This window comes from Lissotriton helveticus, chromosome 8 (genome assembly GCF_964261635.1).
Source record: "Lissotriton helveticus chromosome 8, aLisHel1.1, whole genome shotgun sequence".
Classification (NCBI taxonomy): domain Eukaryota; kingdom Metazoa; phylum Chordata; class Amphibia; order Caudata; family Salamandridae; genus Lissotriton; species Lissotriton helveticus.
In genome coordinates, this window is record NC_136069.1 from 31,236,914 (window position 1) to 31,256,660 (window position 19,747).

The window sequence follows — 19,747 nt, forward strand, 5'->3', positions numbered from 1 at the left end:
CCTATGAGGGGGTGATGTTGTAGGGGGCAGCTTAGGAGGATATATATTTCACAATTGTTAAGATTTCTTTGCTTCCGTTGGTTCTAGCGTAGATATGGCCTGCAAGAGCATTGCGCTTGGTGGTCCGTAAATTCCTGGGGGTAGCGCCTCAGAGCAGATTTGAAAGTGTTCCTGATCATGCACCCTTTGCTCATTCTCCCGCAGGTGGTGACCCAGTTGTTGGAGTTGTTGATGGATTTTGGAAGGCTGCTGCTGTGGTAGGATTGATGTGCATTGAGTGCAGTGGTCCAGTCTTCCTCAGTGATGTTATTCCAGTTTCAGCTGGCTGGTTTGGCGGTGGCGTGTTTGTGTTGGTGTGGGACAGGAATGCTGAACTTGATGAAAGCGTGATCTATCCAGGCTGTGGTTAAATGCAGTAAAAGTCCCAGGTTTCCAAGGTCTAAGATTACTGCTTTGGTGTTCCCATTGCCCTTGTTTTACAGGTAGAAGTACAGGTCCCCAAGGAGGATAAAGGAGTTTGCATGGAGTATGAAGTGTGTGAAAGTCTGCAATGGTGTTGTGAAGTTGGTGCATGGTCCTGGTGGTCTGTAGATGAGGTTACTAATAAGAATGAAGTTGGTTGTGGCGCAGAGTTTGAATCACAGGTGTTTCATATTGTTGTGGGATGTGCCATGGAGGCAGTACAGCAGATGACAACCTTGCAAATGATGGTGATTACCATCTGAGCTTGTGAAGTTTGACCTGCTTGCTTGGGAGGAACAGCTGTGCTGATGACTGGGGCTGATGCTGGATTCAGCCAGGTCTCCGCGAAGAACAGTCAGTTCAGTGAGTGTTCATATAGTAGGCCCCAGATCTCGGCTTGTGTTCAGCCTCATGGTGACAAGTTCAAACCCCTGCGGGTTCACTCAGCCTTTCTTAAGTCGATAAAATGAGTACCAGTGAGTTGGGTAACAATAAACATCTGGCATTCAGCGCCAAGATACCCTTGGGTGAAAGTGCGCTTTACAAATACACGTTATGTTAGTGAATGAACGTGTTGAGGAGCATACACGAGAGTGTGGATTGTTGTGTGTGTGTGTGGGAGCTGAATGTTGGTGCTGCTACAATGGGAGAGGTGTAGAGTGGGTGTGGGAGAGTGCATGTGAATTTGAAGGACACAGGAGAAAGTTCCCTTGGTGTTATGTTGTGCAGCGCAGGCGAGCAGCGGCCGAGGTGGATGGCACTGAATTGGCTGGGTAGAGGTGGGAGGGAGATAGACCAAGGTTTCTGGCATTGGGCATGGCCGGGCCCACATTGCCTTGACTTTGGCCTACCTTCAGCGCACCAGTGGCACGTCCACTGTGCGTCCGTACTGTGTCTGCCATTAAGTGCATCTTGGAAGGGGGAAGGAGGAGGAGGAGATCGACTGACAGTGCAACGCCACTGCACCGCCTCCTTGGATACGGAGTAGCAGGAGGGTGTTTAATTATGCTTCTGGTTGGACTTTGATTTGGACTTATTGGAGGACTTCGATTGCAAGATAGACTACTCCGGGAATCCGCCAGGGAGTAAGAGTGAGTCTGCGACCGTGCCGTGAAACGGGAGAGGAACTCACGCAAGTCTCTTGACTTCTCAATACTACGATGTACAGCTCTGCGTCTCATTTACGGATCACCTTTAGATGCAGGATGGCACACTTGTTGCAGAACAGAATTGTGTCCTGAACCCAAACAGCAGAAACACACATTGTGCAGGTATTCTGAATAGACTAAACTTTGCAACCACTAAAGTACTTGTGTAAATTTAGTCTGGAATTCCCCCATCATGAGGATGGATTGTAGATAGTGGAAAATGTACAATTCATTATTTTTTTTTGCTGAAATTATTTTCATGAATTTGCCTCCTTTTATGGAAAATTATATCTGAGTTGAATGATTGAAACCATTAAGTGTAATAAGTGAATACGGCTAGCTCATTTGAGGTTTAGACATGAGTGGTACTTTTAGCTTTTGCTAAGACATGCTAAGACATTTTGAGATCAGGGATTCAATGTATAAATAAACCAGTTGCAAACAGTGGTTGCAAATTGTGCATTGTCTCTTTGCAGCTTATGTACTAACAGGTTGAGTCCCAATATCTCCAGTCGCAGAAAAACATTCCTAATGAATATCATAAAGGCAGGTTGCTATTTAGCAAAAAACTAGGACTGGTGACCTGCAAGGAACAACAGACCATCATCCTTTTGTTTGGATTCCCAAATGAGAATTCTGCCGCAGCGCTAGGGGGGAGAGGGGGGCCATGCCCGTGACGGAACCACTCCGTCACGAGCCTCGGCGCGCTGTGCTTGTGACGGAGTGGTTCCATCACGGCCCCGCCCGCTCAATAGAACGCGCCGCGCAGGCGCAAAATCAGCGCTGCGCAGAGGCGGCGGCCGGGCCGTGACGGAACCACTTCGTCATCAGCACAGCGCATCCGTGGCTGGTGACAGAGTGGTTCCGTCACCAGCATCAATGAGGTTAAATAGCGGCCAGTTTTCCTTCAAGGAACCCATACTAGTAAAGCACATGCATTTAGTTTGTTTTTAGGGCATCTCATACCAGTGTATGATATCGAAGCACTTTACATCGCACCCAAATACAGAGACAATATATAGTACATGTGAATAGGAATGTATAGGAAATGTTACGTAAGACAAAGCGGACTACAAGGTGTAGAATTCATGTCATCTATACTAGTAGGCATTTAAAGAGTACTTGGTGTGGAGAAGCACAAACTCAGGATTCAGAACATAACATAGTGGTTAGGGTTGGCTTTACTAATAAGAATAGATTTCTACCCAAACAACCACATTTTAGTGACATTAGGATAATGAAAGTAAGAAAAAAATACTACTCTCCAACCTGTACAATGCGGTTTGCATGCTGCTTTTTGATGATACTTCATAGCTCACTGTACTAGATTATAATTGTAATTTAATAACTGCACAGTACCAATGGGTCTCTGTAACAAAAGCAGTAACTCACTGAACTATGCACATAAAATACTGTTCCGTGATATACATGGTACACGTCCTTTGCAGCAGGTAGCTCTGTGCTACCTTAGATGAGTCAAATCTGCCACTAGACAAAGCTCTTATCTCTCCCCACCAGGAATATTAATCACCAGTTATCTCGACACTTTTATTGTTGCCTGAAGACTACTGGACACACTCTGCAGCAGATGCTTTCAAAACTGCTGCACTGCTTAAAAAAAGACCCCCCTAGTAACAAAACTGCCCCCCCATCCTTTCAGCCTCATGGAGAAACGCCCAATGCACGGTATGGCCAGTCCAGCTTTGCTCGCAGGGTTTACAAATGAAAATGGCTTTGTGTGTCTGGGACTAAGCTCCAAGGGGAGGTTCATTCGTCATTTCTTGAAGTAAACTCGTTTTTTTCTTGTTAAGAATCCCGACATTTTAACAAAATCTACAAATGTAAAATAGATTCCAAAGTTTAACCTCAAGTACATACTCACTTTCATTGTATGTTACAGGTGTTACCAATGAAATTATTATATTAGTAAAAGGGTTTCTCCCTACAGATATTACATTTGAGTGCTTTTACTGCAAGAAATGCAGTGCCATTAACCCCTTCGGGGCTGATGACGAGCTCAGCTCGTCATGAGCGTAACGTACCGTGCGCTGATGACGAGCTGACCTCGTCATGTAACGCGGTAAATTTAAAAACGCAGCGCGCAGCGGGAAAACCGCTAGCGCGCATGCGGTTAAAACCCAGAGGAAACCATGAAATATGGAAACATATTTCATTTTTCGTTTTCACATATAGATTTTATCAAAATACCCCTAAACCACTCTGCAAAGTTTAAATATTATCAGGGCTACTACGTGATGGGGGGCAACGGAGGACTAAATTATGTTGTATGGTTATCTAAAGTATGTGGCAAAAAAGCGCATTATGTGGGTATAATACTTTTATTGCACCGAGGAAGCAATGCTTAATGCCAAGACTTTGAGAAATCTACTCGCCCAATTCTCATGGTGTGTCGGAATTAATCAGGGCGAGCTATTCTTAGGGCCTACAGTCCCAGTGTGGCCAGAGAGCTGAAGCTGTTAAAGGACAGGTGTTCTATTCATTTAGAAAGAGAATGGTCAATAAATAGGTATTTAAGTCTTGTTTTTATCTTGTCAGATTTGCTGCTTTACCAAAGACAGGTCAAATATCAGCTTATGTCTTTGCACACATTGCTGCTTATCTAACACTGGAGATTGGTGTTTACTTTTTTTTCTAGGACAGCAAAGATTTTGTAAAGTAAACTGTTTGACAATCGTGCAGGTCACGCAACATGTATATAACACGTAAATGAACTGTACAAATAGATCAAAATCTCTTTCAGTAATTAGGAAATCACTTTTTTATGTAATTATGAAGAGAGAAGAAAAACAAGATTTCAATAGGATCGAAGCTAATCATAATATGTGCAAATGATACATATTTGCTGAAACCGGATTGCCACACATGGTCATTTGTAGCAAATATAGTTTTATCAGTAAAACTACATGCGAGTGGGAAGCTTTGTGGCCATTTCAATTGAAAATGTCTGAATGTAAATGACAGTGTGCTACCACATCATACTTTAATATTATATTTATTAAAAGTTAAAGTTTTTAAATATGAACTGAGAAACATTCACTAAACCTGTAGGTCTGGTAATACTTTTCTGATTTTGAGAGGCCTGACGCGTCAAAGATTGCATTCTAAAATCATTGAACAAAAGTATTCAACTTGGCCCTACACACAAGACTTGTTTACAGTCATTCTTTCTCATTGCACAGATTTAACCCCTTGTATTTTGGTTATGGTTAAATAACTTTGCAAAAAAACACTACTACACATGAAAATACAGCACGACATGAACCATAATATGCAAAGCTGCTGAGCGAAACCTGCAATTTATTACCATTGATGAAGGATGGGAGTGGACTCACTCAAGACTTTGCTACTCACAAGTCCCATTGCCCATACAGAAGATATTACACTCTGTGCAGCAACACAGATACTGTTTGATTTATTAACATGATTAGGGCCTTTTGTTTAACACTTAAACTTAGTTTCTAAAGAAGTATTTCACCAAAAGTTCTCATCACCGTGAACATATTCCTGTATGATGTATCTTTTTTAACCTAACAAATACAGTGAAAGAAAATAAACAATGTGTACATTACTCTGAGCCTTCTCAGATTCATCTTCCATATAGATTACAGTTCTCCAGTGTGGCAGACAGTATGCATGATCTCCACAATAGACCCTCACGTGAAGCATTCATATCATTCATCAAGCAGGTCTGCTTTGGTTGTGTAATGAATGACGTTGTTTTATAAAGTGCGACAGCTGCTCCAGCAGGAGCGTACCGGCGCTAGTCGTAGGTTAAGTAACCAGAAGGACTAGTTGAAATGTCTAAGACAGAAATCGGAGGAGCATTCACAGTTCTTTAAAAAAGTGAGTTTTTTGCTGGGCTTTGAACATGTACTCTGTCAGTACACTCCTCAGATAATCAGGAAGCAAATTCCACAGTTGGGAGCCAGATAAGAGAAAGCCCTGCCTCCTGCTCGGGGTTTGTATATTGTTTGGACGACTAGTAGATTTTGGTGGGCAGACCGTACATTTCTGTGTGGCTGATATCTTTTCATTGTTCTGAATGTGGCTCTGGCCTGTCAGATTCACAACTCTATAAGTGAATAAAAGTGCTTTGAATTTCATTCTTTGACTGATAGGAATCCAGTGGAGAATTTTCAGTCCCTTTCGGATTTGGGTGAATTTTGGGACATTAAGATGTGCGACACAGGACCCAGCAATATGAATCAGATAAAGTACTACTCAACTATATCTTGTTGCCTAATATTGATAGGATGATGTTGATCAAGAAACTCAATTACGTACTTGGAATTACTGAAAGATTTCAAGTTCAAATCCAGGCTGGTCCACTCAGCCTTTCATCTTTCTGATGTCGATAAAATGAGTACCAATGAGTTGGGCAACAATGAACATCTCTTATTCAGTGCCAAAATGCCCTTCTGGGTGAAAGTGCGCTTTACAAATTCAAATTTTATTTATTTTCTAATTACGTCTATGGAATTACTGTAAGATTTTGTTCATCCACATATAAGATTTGCATGGTTGAAGGGTCAACCAGGCCATTTTTATATCCTAAATTCGATCATTGGGGACAAAGAATTGTACATTGCATACTAATGGTTACCATTTCTTTTTCAAAGTCTTGATAAATATAGATCGGAATACCATTCACTATTTCATAAGGAATTTCCTACATTTCTTTCCTTAACACAAGGAGGTGATGATGTAGTACTTTGAAAAAAGGTTGTTGTGGTTTAGACAGGTTTGCCTTCCTAGGTGACGGAGGAGCCTTATCAACTTCTAATCTCTCTACAAAACTAAAGTTTAACAGTGTGGATAGGTACAATTAGTACAATTTCTTTATTTGCAGAGTTACTTAAAACTATTGCAATACACGTAAGATAAAACTATATATAGAAATATTCGTCCACCATCATAAAATATCATAATATCAAAAGTATAAAAGGCATCTGTAACTTTACAGTGTTAAAATACGAATTTACCATGTGGTAGCAATCTTGAAAGTAACGCGGTCACCTGTATCATTTAATGCTCCCCCTGTTTAGGCTAACAGTCTGAATACCCCAATGCCCAACAGCTTTAGTATCAGTTTGTCATTTTTGCCCGGGCCGCTTCGAGGAATAGGACCAATCTGGTATTCAATTGTGGTGATGCGGGGCGGCAGGCCAAACTGCCTGCCTCCTTGTCCGAAACCCTCTTTGATTAAAGGGGATTTTTAGCTGGTGCCTTTTTCCTTGGAGCATCTCCGTGCAGGAGCAGATGGTATGAATGATGTCCCCCTGGCCATTTTTGCACAGATTGCATAGTGTGCAAGAGTGCTCCCTTTTCCATGGAGGAAGATGCTACGTGTATGGTACCACTTCGAGACGTAACTTTAGGAATTTTTATTTCAGTGCTTTTGGATAGCCCAAGTTAAAATATTGTTGTGGGGCTAGGGACTTATACGAGTTCAGAGTCATCCAAGTGTCCGCACTGGCCGAAAAAGCAGCTTTATCCTCCACCAGTGACTGTATTTTCATCGACTTCCACACTGATTTTTTGAAAACTGAGTGGTGGCAATGCGTGTCCCATAAGGGCAGTAGGCCTGTGCTTGTCAGTGCCTCCAGGAGGTACCGTCTTGCGGGTGAGTTCTCCCTCTGTTGTAGATCTTGCCACAGGATGTGGTTTAATGTGTTAGGGTTTGATGTACTCTTCCTATGCTAACAATTGATGTATACTCCATAGCTGGCCCAGGTTTGCTTTATTAGACCAAACTCCAGTCGGATATGCGCGGGTGAGGTAAAAGACGGGAAGCTGAACATGGTTCTGTATGCTTTTAAGAGCGTTTTGTCCAGAAAATTGGTATCTCTCCCTCTCTGTTCTTCGCTACCATAGGTAATTAAAGGTAGGATTTTGGCCCGTACCACCGATAAGAGAGGGCTCAGCGTTGGGCCTAGTAGTTTAGCTGATAAACCTTTCATGGTTAAGGCAAGGATCATCCCTTTCCTTTTGGTTTCCTCTTGTTGTCGGGTGAATGATCCCTCTTTGTCTAGGTAGACTCCTAGATACTTGTAAGCCTCTGCTGGTTCAATATGCTTGTTGCCCAGATAGCAAGGTGGCTCTTTTTTCGTTTGCTATTGATTGTCATGGTCCTGTTTTTAAAAAAAGTTTATTGAAAGGCTATTTTCGTCAATGTAGACCCGCAGACTGTTAAGAAGATGTTGCAAGCCAACTGCCGTGTGACTGAGTAGCACTAGAATATACTAGATTGGACAGTGAGGTGCCCCCCAGTCTTGGCGCATGTGAATTGCAGGTGTTAAGTGACTGTGTTAAGTCTGCCATAAATTAGTTGAATAACATGGTGGCCAATACGCAGCCCTGTTTGAGTCCTTTGGTTGTTGAAACTTTTCTTCATAGATGGCACCCTGAGCCTAATTTGACTTGTACCCAGGTGTCAGTATGTAAAAGCATTATCATCGATAGAAGGTTGTTTGGGATGCCCCATCTGGCTAGCTTGGACCACAGTTTGGACCTCTCCACGGTATCAAACGCGGCACTGAAGTCAATGAAACAGACATGCAGCTGTGTGCTCCTCATTTTTGTTGTGTCCATTATCAATGAGATTGCCATGATGTTAGATATCGTACCAGAGTTTTTTCAAAATCCTGTCTGATTTAGCGGGATTATTTAGTTATTTTCTGCCCAGATGGTCAATTTCTCCAGAAGTGTCCCCGCAAAGTATTTGGCCTCGTTATCGATCAGAGCTACTAACCAATAATTGGCTGGCGAGACCTTGCTACCGCTTTTATGGATGGGGATGATCGTTGAACCCTTCCATGATTCTCGAATTATACTCAGTTGTCTTACTTCCAGAAAAAGTGGATGAAGTATTTCTACCCAATCATCCACCTTTTCTTTAAACACTGCTGGTGGGATTTCATTTGGGCCCGGCGCTCCCTCCTTTCTGATCTGTTTCCTGATCGTTAGATGTTTAGTGGCAAGTGAGCTTTCCTCCTTGTGATGGATTGAGCAGGAAGAATTGAGTGTATCAATTGCTCCTGAGCGGGAAGCGGCGGCAGAGCTTACGGAGAGGTGGTTGTTGCCACTTTCTCTTCTCCCTTTGATGGTATTGTGCCCATCCTGGGCTGCACTGCTGTGTTCCGGTGTGTGCTGAATGTTACTTTGGCTGGTAAAATGGGAGTCTAGGTAGCTTGCCCAGCTTTCCTCTAATATAAATGAAGTCAGTCCCCCACGGTGTGAGTGTATGATAGTGTTTACTGTTTTCCAGAAGCGATCACTGGCGTTGTGCTTAATATTGTGCAAGAGTTTTGCCCAGAAGTCCTGTTCGTTGTTGTTATTGATGTGCCATTTCAGCCTCTTCAGTTGAGTTCTCTGTTGCCGCAAGGATAAAAGGAGTGATGTGTTCCCTGGTGCATGGCTTAGAGATCTTATCGACCTGTTTATCGATCTCTTAAGAGCTTTTATTTGTGCTTTTTTGCGCCTTTGCTATCTTTTTCTCTTGTGTCTGTGCCGAAGAGCTCATTGTTTTTGTCTGTTGCCTTTAGGTTGCTGAGGTTGGTTGTAAAACATTCCGAAGTTTGTATAAGGTTCTTTCCGAACGGTTGAGCGAATAGAAGATCGATTGCTGTGTCTATTAGGGATTTTATACATTCTGTCGTGAACTTGATCCTCCTGTAATTTGATGTATAGCTTGAGCCTAGGTGTAGAGCAGGCTGAATGCTGGTCGTAGCTGTTGCCGCTAGCATGGTCTCTTGTGGACGGTGGTCACTATCCCCTATGTCGCACATTCTGAACCCGGTTACATATTGAAACAACAGGAGGCTGACAAACATGTAATCTAAAAGCGAGCTTGTTAGATCCGTGTAATAACTTGCCACTGGGGGAGTGTCACCTTCTGTTCTTCCATTGAGGGCCCTCAAATTTAGATGCTCTAATTTTTCCAGCAGGAGTCTGTCTATCTTGTTTGGCCTCCCGTGCATAAAGGATCCTTGTGTTGGTAAATTATAATATAAGAATAGGAGGCAGACTTCCTTTGCTTTGGATGATCCCATTAGGTGCAGATTAATGTCCCGGAGAGTATGAGGTTTGGTACTTCGGTGCGACCTACATGAGAAGTTATTTGTTCTGTTAATTTTGCAGAATCAATTGCTGTCCGTTTTGGATGGATGTATAAGTTGAACAGCGTTACTTCGTTTTGTGCCTCTGCCCAGGAAAGAGTGAGTTTGACTGCTAAAGCTACATCTGTTTCCGGGCCAGTTAGCCCTGCTGTTGGTATGGGTATTGTTGAAATATATGTTGCCAGCCCCCCTGAAGCATATCCCGTTTTGATACCGTTAACGGCCGGGCGAGCAAAGCAAAGGAACCCATGTATGTGTAGCGGTTCCATGAGCCATGTTTCCTGTAGCATGATGATATCAAAGTTATTAAGATATTCCAGAAAATCTGGGTCTTGAATTTTTTACGCTAAGCCATTTACATTCCACGAGCAGAGGTGTATCGTTTAGGTTCTCTTTGTCTACGGTTGCTATGGTCTTTGTGATTATTATGTCATTGGGTTGCTGTCCATGTTGTGTGGTTTGGTTAAAAGCCCTTCTCGGCTCCGAGTGGCAGAGAGCCCCTCTTAATACTGAGGTGGAGGGTCTTGAGCGTTCTTTGGTGCCTGGCCTTGGACTCAGGTTTAGTAGAGGTGCTGGATAAGCTGGAGGTTGGCAGGGGCTAATTTGGATGCCCCAGTCTTTAAAGGTGAGATAATGCTTTAATACTCTTTGCGCTGTTGCATCTGATTTCCATAGTGCCCTTGTTATCTCTGGCTTCGCTGGGTTATCTGACGTGAGAAACTCAATGGCTAGTAAATCTGTAGTGTTCAAGTCTGCTAGGGTGGGTATGGCCCGAAGTAATTTTAAAACGTTGCCTCGATTCAGCACATCCTGGTGTCCTTTTGTGATATACTCTGGTTTGGTTTGAGCAGAGTGTATCTCAGGGTCAGTATCGGGTCGTTTGGGAGGTAGGCCGTGCTTTTGAGTGGCCCAGACCATTTAGCAGTGGAATTTTGTTGGGTTAACTGCTGAGGCACATTCTGGTCTTGTTGCACAAATGCATGAAAGGCATTGGAATCTTTTTCCATATTTATTGTTAAAGTTGAGATTCCTGATCTTCTGTTCTAGCCAAGGAAGAAAAGCCTGAGATGGTTGGTCCAGGGATATCCCCGCTTGGTTCCCCTCTATAGGGGATACCACTGTCTCAGTTGTGCAGGTCATTCTCTTTGCCGATTCAACGTTTCCAGCTTGGGAGCCAATGTGAGTTTGCCCGGTTTCCTGACGGTGTGCTCCTGGTTGGTATCATTTATTAGGGCCGTGATTTTGTGCTGGTTGACTAGCCCAACATGGCTGTTTAAGTTAGAACTGGTGGTTTGTAGAAGGGGATCCAGGCCAGTACTGTCGATGGCTATGTCTCTTTCCAGCCCTGGAGCTGTCTCAGCTTGCTTCGATGACCCTTTCTCTGTCCCCACTAGAGGCCCTCCAGGGTTGTAGGATGCTGCTGTGTCTTGGTGGTTAGTTGTGTGAGCTGGTTTTTCTTGCGTATCGCCCTCTTTTAAAGCTATAATTGGATTTGAGCTCTCTTTACTGAAAATTGAATAAGTCGCTGCTTGTTTGAAAGGGAGTGATTTCTGATTACAACCTTTTCTTTTCAGCTGGCGGCGTTGTTTTGCATTCATTTTTATCACTGCTGGAGTGTCCGATGCTATCCTTGGAGGGTCCCCAGTATTGCCCATGTTGCGCACGCTTTGATGTATGTCGGTTTTAATAGTCTCGGAGAACTGCTTTGAGCTGTTGACTGCTGTCGGAAGTACGGCGAGGTCGTTAGTGGGACAGCTAACACTAGAGGCGCTGGTTGTTTTTTTTTAGCTCGTTGAGCGCTGTGGAAAGCATTGACGGAAGAGTTGCCAGCTTATCCACAATCTGGCTGCCCCCACAATGGAGGTATTTCTCTGTTTGTGCCCTTCTGATCAGTGAGTTAAGTTCCCCCAGCTTTCCACCGATCCCCGATGTAAACACGGCCAGAGTGTTTAGTAGTGAAAGCTGTATGTCCATCTTATCCGATTGATATTGTACCACCTCCACGGACAGTTGCATGGTTTTTAAGAGGGAAGCCCAGGTGCTTCCATCTTGCAGGTTTGGGTCCCCCCGTTCCTTTGAGCCCACTTCCCTCTTTCGCCACAAGGAATGAGTCTCAGGTGAGAGCGGGTGCTGGGGATTTATTTTCTGCTCAGGGGAGTATGCTGCCAGAATGTCCTCCCATTCCTGTGTTCCTAAGTAGGATAAAGCAGCCCTACCTTCCTCCTGCCTTGGAGATTTTAAATTGGCTGACGGGGGTGTCGACTTATGGCTCGCATGGCTGATGGAGCGGAGGTCACACCTAGGAGTATCAGTCATTTCACTGTTAGATATATTTGGATCCTGGGAACCAGTGGCTAAAACTTCAGGGACCTGAAGAAAGTGGTGTTCAGACAGATTATTTTCTGGGCTGAGTGAAACTGAACCGAACTGCTTTCTCCAGTTGGCCTGTTGTTCTTTTTCCTTTGCCAATGAGTGGCCTCCCCCTTTTGGGGACTTTAGTGCCTGTTCATACAAAAGGGTTCCTGTTGTTGTGATTGGAGTTATTGTCCTTATTGATGTAGTTGCTGTTATTGATTTTTTTGCTTCTGCTTGTGGAGATTTCTGAGTTTCCTGAGGTCCTGGTGACCCTGTTGATGCAGCAGGGTGAAATTGAGTTAGTCCAGTAGATATCAGATCTCCTGTGCGCTGCGTGTTCTGTGCCTTATGCTGCACCATAGGGCTGGCTAAAGGACTGGTTGCAGGGGATTCCGCTGTTATATTGTTCTGGGGGTTTCTCTGTGTTATCTTCTTTTGTAGACTTTTATTAGTGCATTCCATTTTTGTTGGTGTGGTTAAGCCTGTGGTTGAAGATGTTGTTGAGGAAATTGTGGAAATCTCCGCGTTTTTTATCGTGCTTGACTGTGAACTTGTGCTGTAAATTGCTGTTTACGCTGGGTTTGAAGAGTTGACTGGATTGTCTGCCCTAGATATGGTGCCAATACTGGCGCTTGGTCTGGTAGCAGGGGGACTGAAGACCTTTCACAGTGGCGTTGCTAGAGTACGAGGCGGCCCCAATGTCTTTTATAAAATAGAATTTTGTGAAGATTTTTGGTTGAACTAGAAGTGCTTTAAATTTCTCTATCGGTGACCTCCCTGCAATTGGGTCGCCGTCTGTCAGAATTAAAGCCCTTTCTTCTCCGCACTGTGGTCTTAGGGCAGCCAGTCTCCCGTACTCGGCCTGACCTCATATCATTCAACGGTTGGTAGGGCGGGGAGTGCAGTGGTTGCAGACCGTAGCGCTGAACTGGTTGGGTTGGTAAATGCTGAGCCCAGATCCTGGCGCTCTTATACTGTTGTGCTACCCCCCTGCTATAACTACTGTTTGCTCGGACGATTTTAGCCCCAATGTTTACTCCTTGTGTCCTCTGCACAGAGGCCTTCCCAGCCAAACCATCCACAGCAGTCTGGGCTTGGCTGTCACGGCCCTTGTGCAGGCAAGTTGCCAATACGACTCTCTACCCCCCAGGGACTCCCCGGGACTCTGTTACTGTTATTGCAGTACCTGGAGAATGCTGGGCTCCTCTTACTCCACTTGCAGTGTCTTCCTCGTTTCACAGCCGAGAATCGTGCCTCCCACTGCAGCTCCTCCTTGTTGCGGCTCTGCAGCTGTGCCTGATGCTGCTGGTCTCCTCCCCCACACTCACGCACTCTCACACTCCGCCGGCCATCGGCGGGTGCAAAGCAGTCCGGTGTGGCGCGGGGGTCATGCTGCCCACTAGTGCCTGTGCCGGTGGAGTGAGGCTCGCAGCTCCCTCCGCGTTGAAGTACCCCTTACAGCTTGAGGGCACAACTCGCGGCTGTTGGGGAACCGATGCGGGACCCCAGCAGCAGGGGAATCGGCGTGTGAGCAGCTGGGGCAGTTTGGGCGCTCCAAGCGTTTTCGGAGCAGAGCAGAGCGATTCCTTCTGCGTCCCCCACTCCCACTCTGCTTCTGCTGCGGTTCGTCCGGTTCGTCCAAAAAGCAGGACTGGAATCTCAGTGCACTCGGCATAAACAGCAATACGCATTTTTTCCAAAGGCAAGTCAGTGCAAGTGCTGAGTTTGGATAGGAGTATTTTCACATAAGCACTACAAGCACTCAACAGACTCTGGAAGGTTACAAATCTGGAGGTTATATGGTCTGCTACAATTTTCAAAGTCAAGAAGTTGTTTAAAACAAGAAGAGATAATTGATTAATTCTAATCAGATTATTTTTTAGCTTACTTTCATTGTCAGAGACTATCAAGGAGAAGGCAGCAATGTTCCTTTGAATATGTTTAATGTCTAGACTAATGACATCTACAAAGCTGCAAACTGCCTGGATTTCTTCTAGAATTGTATTTAGGGAGGGTTCTTCGGTGTCAACTAACTTATATTTAAGTGATAGATTTTTTTTTGCTGAATTTTATATAGCACGAACTTGACCCGCAACCGAATCGGGTATCAGAGCACTTTACATAGCACCAGTTACGTTACAGAAGGACACACATTAATATTTTTTGTCAGGCACGAGGTCGAATGCCCTAGCCGTTAGGCCAACTCCTCTCCCCTAAAATAGATGCAAAGGTATTTGTTTTCTTGTATTGGAGTTATTATCTAGAGATTTAGATTCCTGAGACAAACAATGTATTAAGGTGTAACCTCAATGAATCGCCATCAAAATCAATAAAAGATAATTGTACCTGAAATGTAATAAAGTCATATGTACTGAGGGTAAAAGTAGCAAGGAAATATGAAAAAACATCCTTATTTTGATAGACCATTGTGCTTCCATTGAAACAACTGAAACCGGCCTAGTCAAAGCCATTCCGTTTCCTTGCAAGGGTGCAGCGTCCTTGACAGAAGTTTGAAATTAAAAGGTGAGGCATTTTTGGTGCAGATAAAGCACCATACACATTGCAAAGGAAGAGCCAGGAATGCTCTAATCTAAAGTAAGGCATGAACCTCCAGTCGAGCTGAGCAAAAGAATGGCATAAGCCGTCATCTCCTAATTGGAAGAGCTTGTCATCCAGCCGGTGAGTACCAGCTCAAAGTGCTGTGTCCATCCTGGCCATGTGTACGCTCTGACCCCCTAAAAATAAGCTTCATTCCCTTTCCCCCAATTCCCTACAGGTTTCGTACAGTGCAGTATGTTGAATCTATGAAGCACACATTGCTTCTCCCAGACTATAAGAAATAAAAACAATGATTGAGTGTTATGAAAGTCAAAATTGTTGTTTAAAAACGAAACAAATGAATAAAAATGAAATCCTTTTAGCAGAATTGCCTAATAAGGCAAAAAGGAAAGATAACAATATCTATACTAAAGTGTAATCTGTTTAGAAAGCAGAAACAAATGTTTATTCTGGATTGTTGTTTACAGATAGGACAAATATTATTGACAGCAAGTGAAATCAAACATGTTAAAAAAATTACAAGAATACACAGACAATATTTTTGATTAGAAAAGAAATAGTGAGACACAATGAGGATGACAAAACAAATTAATGTTACATGGATGTCTATTAAAACAAAAAAAACTGATTATAAATTGAAATTTATCTGGAATTTAAAGTTTACATAATTCATTAAAGCAGCAACCGTTTGCAGGTGGATGGAATGGAAAAGATGCTCCATGCTCAACAATGTTAAAGGTTACAGAGATACTGAGAAATAGGAGCAAATAGATCTCTCTCCTAGCACAAATAAGGCATCTTCAGCAGCGGGAGGGTAGGATCAAGATGTTCTAATGTTTTTCCAAGGCCAGGAAGGGCAATAATTGAAAACTTAACTAATATTAGTGCGGTCCAGATGCTGTTACTTCATAAAACTTCTACTTTTGCGTGCTGAAAAGTGACAAACTCTTCCCATATTTACTGCACTGAAATGTCTTTCCTTGATGCGTTTGTATTTGCTGACAACTTATTAATTGATGACAGACTGAAACTCACCCCATATTTGATCCATGTGTATAGGTTTTCCTCTGTGCGAATTTGCTTATACACAGGTAGATGCAAATCAATGGAAGCTCTACCCACATCCATTACAGGAGAATGTTATTTCCCCTTTTGTGTCTTCACTAATTGACCATTAGGTATAATAAATCATTGAATCTCTTCCCAAATCGACTACATGTATGGATTTAAACATGGTGTGTTAAGAGAATTTATGAATGACTGAAACACATGCTATATATTATACGTGGTTTTCCATGTGAGCTCCCCGATGGCATTTAAGGTATGTTGACAAATTTACTACATATGTATGGTTTTTTCCCTGTGTGCATATGCTGCTGGACTATTAAGGCAAATGAGCAAATAATGCTCTTTCTACCTTCACGGCATGTGTATGGATTTTCTGTGTTTGCTGATGGCTCTTTAGATGTGCGGATTTTGTCAAATCTCTTACCACATTCACTGCAGGTGTATGTTTTTTGTTTTTCCTGTGTGTGTTCGCTGGTGGCTCCGTAGGGTTCCTAACTGACGAAAGTTCTTCCAACATTCACTGCAAGAGTATGGTTTTTCTCCTGTGTGTGTTCGCTGATGGATTTTTAAGTTTGATAACTCAGTAAAGCTACTGTTACATTTGCTACAAGGATATGGTTTTTCCCCTGTGTGTGTTCGCAGGTGGCCTTTCAAGCTTGATAAGAAAGGAAACCTCTTTCCACATTCACTGCACGTGTATGGTTTTTCCTGTGTGTGTGTTCTATGATGGAGCATTGGGGATGCGCTTCGAGCAAAGCTCTTTCCACATTCACTGCATGTGAATGGGTTTTCCCCTGTGTGTGTTCGCTGATGTTTCTTTAGTTCAGGTATCTCAGCAAAGCACATTCCACATTCACTGCAGGTATATGATTTTATTTTTCCTGTGTGTATTTGCTGGTGGACCTTTAGGTTTTCTGACAGACGAAAGTTCTTTCCACATTCACTGCAAGAGTATGGTTTTTCCCCTGTGTGTGTTCGTAGGTGGCCTTTCAAGCCGGATGAAAAAGAAAACCTCTTTCCACATTCACTGCATATGTATGGTTTTTCCTTGGTGTGTGTTCTATTGAGGAAAATTGAATTTTGCCTTGTCATGTGTGCCTACGTGTTCCCCATCCTATGATATATGTGCATGATCGATATGCATATATCCCCCTATGATCGATTAAAGACGTAATTCTAGTTGTGTCCAACTTTAGTATGCCAGTTTCCAGTTCTCGTGAGAGCAACGAGTATTAGGCCTATGTTGCTCACGTTTTACATTATGCACGTTAATTCATCGTATTGTCCCCGTTTCTAGGCCTCAAAAGGCCTGAGCACCAGATTCAAGCTCCAGTCTCCTGAAACCACTCCGAGGAGTGATGCAGCCCCCTCCCGCATCCCTGACCCTTCACTTACTTCCTGCCGCGCAGAGCGGTGCCCGGCCTGGCTCTGCCTGCCTGTCTGCCAAGAATATGTTATGCTTCTAGTTATCAGTTCAGCTCTCCGTCTTCACATTCCTAAGCTAACGAACCGCATAAACATCTCCAGTTATAGTCTAGCCTTCCTGTCTCCATGCAAGAGACTTACTGTATTAATATCCATAGAAGATTCATAGCACACGCAATACATGAAGAATATATGCATGCACCAGTCTTAGTGTCCAGTAGCCTTTGCTCTGATAACTTTTAGATTCTATCAACATGTACTCCAAACACAAGATACCAGATATGCTATAGGTACATGTCGTCCTGACATCGCAGACTTTTGTCTCCTCTTCTAGTGCAGAAGTCAGAGCCCCAGTTCTTCCAGTCACACGTCATAGCCCGTTTGCGCGCACCACTAGGTTAAAGGTTCCAGCTGCCCAGGTAGCCCCCTCCATACATCCACCCACTTTTATGACACTTCTGTGACGTTCTCATCACATGTTCACGTGCACGCCCTGTGCACGCCTTCTTTTCACGCCCATGTGTTCTTATCTTACGTTTGTCACTTGTTACGCCTACTGTATGTAATGCAATTATAATGTTTTACTATATATACCATGTACTGTTAGTGAGACGTTGCAGCTGCCACTCGTGCCATTTTATTTCAGGCTGTTCCGATCCTGTCCTTTTCCCTTTTGTCTGATTAAAGCCTGTTAGACTCAGATACATCGGATCTTGCCTCTTATTTATTGAGCTATCTGTTTTATTAATGTATTCAAAAATAGTACCGGTAATTAATTATTTATTTACCACATAAATGGCGCCTGAACAGGGACGAGCCCCTTCCCCACGCGCCGGCGATGTAACGCAGGCCCCCTGACCCTTCTACAGCCGTGACGGAACTCTACCGTGCACGTGCAGATATTTCTGCTTCATATAGTCTCCCTCAGGCCCACGGAGGAGACGGAGACTGCGGTCCGGCATCCAGATGAGGCGGTGAGGAATGCGGTTCGTCCCGACCAGAGCCCAAGCCGAGAGAGCAAGGTCCGAGGTATCCGGAGGCCCACCTGTAACCGAAGCACCGAAGTTCGAAGCGCATGCGTAGTAACCAGACGTCGTAGCAGTCCAGTAGCAGTCCAGTCCAGTCCGAGGCCTTCAAGTTCTGCTTCCCGGTGAGTACCGTTGCGGGGGAAGTATCTAGACAGGTTCATTAGTTTGTTCCTGGTCTGATGGGTTTGGGTACGCAGATCCAGTCCGACGTGTCCACCTGGGTGGATACGGTATGACGTGTCTCTTTACGAGACCGGTATGTTCTGTACTGTTTTAGCAGTGCATCCAGTAATTCTAGTAAGTCCGTTCTCGAGAAATTCAAGTATTATGTTTTCAATGTATCAGGTAGTATTCTGTTCGAACTGTTATTAATGTATTTCTATGTCGTGGTATGAGTGATTTGTTTGCCATTTCATTACTGTGATTATTGTGTATTGTGTTTAGTTTAGGTACAACCCGATCATGCCTCTGTTTTCGAAATTACGTCAGATCAAAACCAGAAAAGGGTTACTCGAAGAATCAGTTCCCGTCCCTCCTAGGGACAGTCCTGGACATTTTATGTATCACAAGCATGGCTTAGATGCCATATTATATCTAGACTTATGGGTGGATTACACCAAACATCTTGAAGAGAAATATAGATGGCCTGTATCAGGTACATGGGATGCCGAGTGCATCATGCGAGTAGAAGAAGCATTATGGAAAAAGAAAGCTAGACAGTCTCAGAAAGATGCCATCGAGTTATGGCGCAAAGAATCTCATAAAAGAACCGAAAAAGAATTCAGAAAAGCAGAGTTGAGTAGGGAATCCTCAGAAAAAGCCCAAGAAAGGGAATTAATCGAAGAAGGTGAACGAGTTAGAGCAGAACAGTCAGACAGACAGAGAAATGCCCTTATTAAAGGTATGTATCCTCTTCTTGCCGAGGGCTTGTCGAAAGCAACCCCGGAAGCACCCTGTAATTTACCGCCACCATTGGTCCCGATTAAGCTACGTCATAAACCGACTGCAGCTGAAATTTTTCTTTCGTCCTACTTGGACGATACAGTCCCAGAATATGCAAATCCTATTCCGCCTGCTCACCCGCAGCACCCTGTTAATAATGTAATTCCTGTTCCTCCAGCCACTGGTCCCGGGGGCCAAGTTAATGTGCAAGTGCCCCCGGACCAGCCCACATTAGGTGCACCCGTTTTGCCAGTCACTCTACCAGCACGTACAGTATTAACTGACGATTCTAGTTCAGGAGCAGCGGGGGGAGGTGCTCCTATCACCCCGCCTCAAGTAAGACGACTGACGCCGCGAGAAGCAGCGTTACAGCGCACGCCAAAAGTGGCTACATACGCAGACCTCAAGCGACACCTTACTGACTGCATATATGATCCAGTTCCAGGCGAAGATCACATGGTATTATATTCAGTACGTTTAAGACGGGTTGCCAACTTTTTGGCCACCCTGCCAGACATGAAAGAACATCTAGACAGAATATATCATTTTGTCCGTACAGGGGAGAATCCAGGAAGCTATGGCACACAGGAAAGCCGAGATTCAAAATATGATTTTACAGTAC

The 19,747-nt window shown here is 43.9% G+C and overlaps 1 protein-coding gene across 1 annotated transcript in view; it reads right to left on the minus strand.

Annotated features, from left to right (window-relative positions):
- The window catches only part of LOC144773680 (uncharacterized), a 150,632-nt gene that overhangs the window by 102,500 nt on the left and 28,385 nt on the right, over positions 1-19,747 (minus strand). Inside the window, exon 2 of the mRNA XM_078658832.1 lies at positions 16,164-16,790. Within this exon, the coding sequence (XP_078514958.1) occupies positions 16,164-16,790 (627 nt within the window). The remainder of the gene's footprint in view (positions 1-16,163; positions 16,791-19,747) is intronic.